Source organism: Alosa alosa, chromosome 19 (genome assembly GCF_017589495.1).
Source record: "Alosa alosa isolate M-15738 ecotype Scorff River chromosome 19, AALO_Geno_1.1, whole genome shotgun sequence".
Lineage (NCBI taxonomy): Eukaryota > Metazoa > Chordata > Actinopteri > Clupeiformes > Clupeidae > Alosa > Alosa alosa.
Window position 1 is genome coordinate 1,636,660 of NC_063207.1, and position 2,268 is coordinate 1,638,927.

Below are 2,268 nucleotides of genomic sequence, written 5' to 3' on the forward strand. Positions count from 1 at the left end.
GTCATGGGTCTTCAATATGATGCATTCACTTCACTTTATTCCTCTTCCGTTTGCCAGTAGGCTCAGATCCTGTGGGCTTCATGCAGGTTACAAATATAATGACCAAGGTGTTGTGTTACCCTATCTGATCTATCTAATCATTTGACTTCACTTTATGACACATTTATTTATTTGTTTGTTTGTTTGTTTATTTATTTCTATTTATTCTTCACTGGAATGTTGTGTGTGTGGTGTCTGAAGGGGGTGGGTGGGTGATGGTGAAATATCTCTGCTGTGCGGAAGTTGAGCACTTTCAGTACGCATGCAGCATGGAACCACATCTCTCTACACTGCTGGGACTATTCATACTTTATTTACAGCTTCACTCAGGTAATAACTACACTGGATTCAAATTCACTGCAGTCCTTCAAAAAAGACAAAATACAAAGCAACTTCCTATTGTTTGTTAAAATGATATGTAAAATAATTCTGTCTTAAGATCGCTTATATTGTTTCATTCAAACTTGGTTGGTTAAAGGAGAACTCTGAGAAACACAGATCTGTGTGAAACATTGCCAAAGTCACCAAGTACAGTAGGTATGGAAAAAAACCCTACGAAATCGTTGCTAACTAGCTTGAGTTGCTGGGCATCTTTACTCGGGGGGCATATTATAAAAATAACAATGTTTCCGTAGAGTAATTTTCCTTTTTTATAATAATAATAATACATTTGATATGTATTCGACCAGCCATAAACACTAGGTCAAATTCAAGAATATTTTCCTCAGTGGTTCCTTGGTGGAATGAGTTGTCAAGTGCTCTCTGTTCCTGTGATAGATTTTGGTCTTTCAAGAGGGGTCTAAAGGCATATCTGTTCAACATGCACTTAGTTTATTAAGCATGCCTTATGCGTTATTGTTTGTATATTATACAGTAGTATTTATTTATTTTCATGCAGTGAAGAGGAATGCAAGGCCTATTCCGAACTTAACAAAATGGCTTCTAGCAGCAAGGGAACCCATCATGAGTGTAGAGGATGAGGTCCGAGACACTGTTGAGCCCTCGGGACCTGTCATGAGTTTAATTCAAGGAGACTAAAGAGGGTGCCTGCTTGAAAATCCCAGTTAAATGCTTGTGAAGGCTGCTCTGATGATGATTTTGTTTGCGTCATGTCCTTTGAATCATGTCCATAAATTCATCTAAGATACGTGAGCTGACCTCTAGTTTTCAACGTAAAGAATTACATTTATTTACAAAGACATTGGTGGCTTCCAGTCACAAAGCATCATGGTTTCTGTGATCCACAGCAAAAATATATATATTTTTTAAATCCTCATATTCCGGCATATTCTGGCCAGCTAAAAGCCGGAAGGACAAGCTTTGTAAGCTCACTAGAGCTCACACAGGTTCCCATTGGAATGAATGGGCAACGTGTTTTTTTACAGTAATAGACTTCTGAAGTTCGCTTACAAAAGTAGATACTTTGACTATTTGTACTTAATAAATTAAACGAAACTTGAAGAAGAAAGACATGGGATATGACCTTGGTGTCTCTTTGGTAGCTACAGCTATGTTTGAAAACTAAAAATTTTGATCTGAGAAATGCTCTTAAGAGACTGAGACTTTTTTTCTCTTGCTTATCAATTCTAGGCTGCCCTTTCATCTCATTACTACATTTTATTCTTATGTATCTGCTTTATCTTTATTTGAATTCCTTTAATTTATCTATCTATGGCCTTCCTCTTGAAGTTGCTCTTTGCTCCATCTACCTATGTATGCACTTTGTTTTTTTAAATGTGTAACTATACAGCACTTTGTTTTTTAAATGTGCTATAGACAAATTCTGAGAAAAATCTGAGACGGTGCAGCAACCATTCTCCTGGATTCTGTCTGATTTGACACAGAATGACTCTGTTCTTTACTTACCACACAGACACAGATGAGCCAATTTATAATGTATCCAGAAGCTTGTTTTGATGTAGCCATAATAATTTGCTTGATTTGACTGTCTTTGAAGACTCGATAAATCTATCGACGACCCCCCTCCCCTTTTAAGTGCTCAGGAGTACATTCCTCCTTCAGTCAACAACACAAGATTTCCGTTCGTCAAAAATTCTAAATGACGTTGCCCCGAAAACAAGCGGAAAAGTTACTCCAGAGGGCTATTTCACAAAACCTAGATAAGGGATTAAGCTGGGATTTTTTGGTTATCCTGGATGTTGTTAAGTGTTCTTAACAGTCTTCTGTAATAAACTCTAATTCGCTAACTAGGTTGTTGGTGCTTAGTTT

General features: G+C 37.2%; 1 protein-coding gene across 1 annotated transcript in view; it reads left to right on the forward strand.

Annotated features, from left to right (window-relative positions):
* The first annotated feature begins 308 nt into the window (after positions 1-308).
* LOC125284322 (SLAM family member 9-like) overlaps positions 309-2,268 on the forward strand; it is a 38,454-nt gene continuing 36,494 nt past the window's right edge. Inside the window, exon 1 of the mRNA XM_048228235.1 lies at positions 309-369. Within this exon, the coding sequence (XP_048084192.1) occupies positions 309-369 (61 nt within the window). The remainder of the gene's footprint in view (positions 370-2,268) is intronic.